This window comes from Bison bison, unplaced genomic scaffold, assembly GCF_000754665.1.
Source record: "Bison bison bison isolate TAMUID 2011002044 unplaced genomic scaffold, Bison_UMD1.0 scf7180017851429, whole genome shotgun sequence".
Lineage (NCBI taxonomy): Eukaryota > Metazoa > Chordata > Mammalia > Artiodactyla > Bovidae > Bison > Bison bison.
In genome coordinates, this window is record NW_011482002.1 from 5664 (window position 1) to 7775 (window position 2112).

Genomic DNA, 2112 nt, shown 5'->3' on the forward strand with positions numbered 1-2112 from the left:
CGAAAGTACCCTGGCCGAGTCCCACCAGGGGGCCCCAGCAGGCCCGAGGCTGGAGGGTCAGGGGCTCCAGGGAGACAGAATGTCCCGTGGCCTCCCATACCTGCACCCTGAGCGATGGCCAGGTCCCGGGGGACAGCGTGTGCAGAGGGCAGCTGACAACCGTGCCAGTCAGGCTGTGCTGTGACCCCCGGCTCACGGCGTCCTGAGCTGAAGCTTTAAGTTGGCAATTTCCCTTTTTTCCCCCCCGAATAACTCAGCAAAGTCAGTGACTTCCAGGGTGGCTTCACTTACAGCTCGCGGGGCCTCCATCCCGTCAGGAGGAAACTTGTGGTGGTGCACTGACTGCTTCGTCAGTGGCTCCAGCGCTCAAGGGCTTAATTGCTGCGAGGCAGGTGGGATCTTAGTTTCCCTGGCCAGGGATTGCAGCCTCGTCCCCCGCATTGCGGGGTGGATGCTTCACCACTGGACCAGCAGGGCAGTCCTGTGTCCTCTTCCTGTCGGTTTGAAACACCTAGGCGTTGGATTCGGGGCTGAGAGAACATGCCTCGCCCTGGGCACAGCGGAGAGATTGGGGGGTGGGTGGGCAGAGGCCCCGGACGTGACTGGGAACCACGGTGACCCCAGGGGTGTCCTCGTGTGGTAGAGTTGGGAACCCCGTTTCTGGGCTGAAGCTCTAGTAGGCATGAATCTTTGTGGGGAACAGGTGGGAGCTCCCCCTGTGACCTCCATGCCCCGTGGCCCATCTTGGAGGCTTGGTTCCCAGGGCTCAGAGCACCACAGCTTCGTGTCCTCAGTCACCTCACCCCCGGCCCCAGCAGCATGTCCGCAATCGCTGGACGCCGACCACACCCAAGGGCAGAGCACCAGACCCGCTGGACCAACATCCATCCAACTGTCTGAGGCGGCCCGGCCGCTCCCTGAACACGGGCGCTCCACTGGGGACCAAGGACTGGGCAGTGCTAGGTCCCTGCCGGCGCCTGGAAATGCGGGCTGCAGAGCAGATGTCAGCCCCACGGTCAGAAGCTCCACCCGAGGGGCTCCCCCAGACATCACCCCAGGGAGGCCACAGAGCCCACACTCATGACCCTGGGCAGAAAACAAGTCACATGATGAGCCATGGCCCCCAGGGGCCTGTTTTTATTGAAATACAGCCAGGGGTAGGCACGACGGACCCCAGCCTGGCCGTCAGCGAAGGCAGGCAGGTGGCCAAGCAGAGGCACAGGAGGGACCATCAGATGGAGGAGGGGGCCACGCCCCCACGCGGATGGGCCGCAGCTGACAGGAAAGGCCAGCTCTGACCTCTAGGATAGTCCTGGTAGAAAGATAAGACGTTTCCCGCAAAAAGCACCGTCCGTGGGAGCCTGCGGGCCACCAGGAGACCAGGTCATTTCAGAGTGACCTCGTTCTACCGTGGAGGAGGTAATTCGTCATCCCCTCTAAAGAGTCCCTGGTCGAGGAATCGAGAGAGAGAGAGGCGGGCCCTCCAGGGCGCAGGGCCCTTGCCCTCGCTGGGGTCCACTGGGCCCAGGTGCCCCCAAGCCACCCGCTAGGAGAGCAGCTGCAGCACCTGCCGGGCGCGCTGGGTCCCCCCGGGCGGCAGGGCGCCGGCGCCCGCCTCGTCCAGCTCCCGCATCAGCGCCTCTGCCTTCTGCACCGTCAGCTCGCGGGCGCGGCCCCTGAGCCCCTCCAGGTAGGCCAGCAGGGCGGGGAAGTGCTCGTCAGGGACCTGGAAGGGGCGGGAATGTCGTCAGGGCCGGCGGGTGGAGCTCGGAGACACTGGGTGTCCAGGCTCCCAGACGGCGGCCCCATTCCCCGCACAGGCTCTCCTTACGCTCCAGGGGCTGGCAGACGTCGGCCCTCTGAAACGCTGCTAACAGTAGGCAGATCATTTTTAGAGAGAGAACTCTCTTGGGACAAAGAGAATCCAGGAAAAAGCTGACAGCGTTCTGGGGTGGAGATGGATGAGGGTGCCCGGTCTCAGGAAGAGGAAGTTTAGGCTGAGACCCAGGAGTCCTGCTCAGCCCCTTCCAACCCCTAGCCGCTGCGCGGCTCTTCTAGAAGCAGGAACAAGGGCGGGGCTGAAACAGGGGCTGGGGTCCACCTGAGAAGCGG

The 2112-nt window shown here is 64.0% G+C and overlaps 1 protein-coding gene across 1 annotated transcript in view; it reads right to left on the reverse strand.

Annotated features, from left to right (window-relative positions):
- Positions 1 to 1109: 1109 nt before the first annotated feature.
- LOC104996438 (chromosome unknown open reading frame, human C7orf50) overlaps positions 1110 to 2112 on the reverse strand; it is a gene marked incomplete at its 5' end in the record, with an annotated part of 7325 nt that continues 6322 nt past the window's right edge. The window contains one exon of the mRNA XM_010850692.1: positions 1110 to 1726. Within this exon, the coding sequence (XP_010848994.1) occupies positions 1547 to 1726 (180 nt within the window). The remainder of the gene's footprint in view (positions 1727 to 2112) is intronic.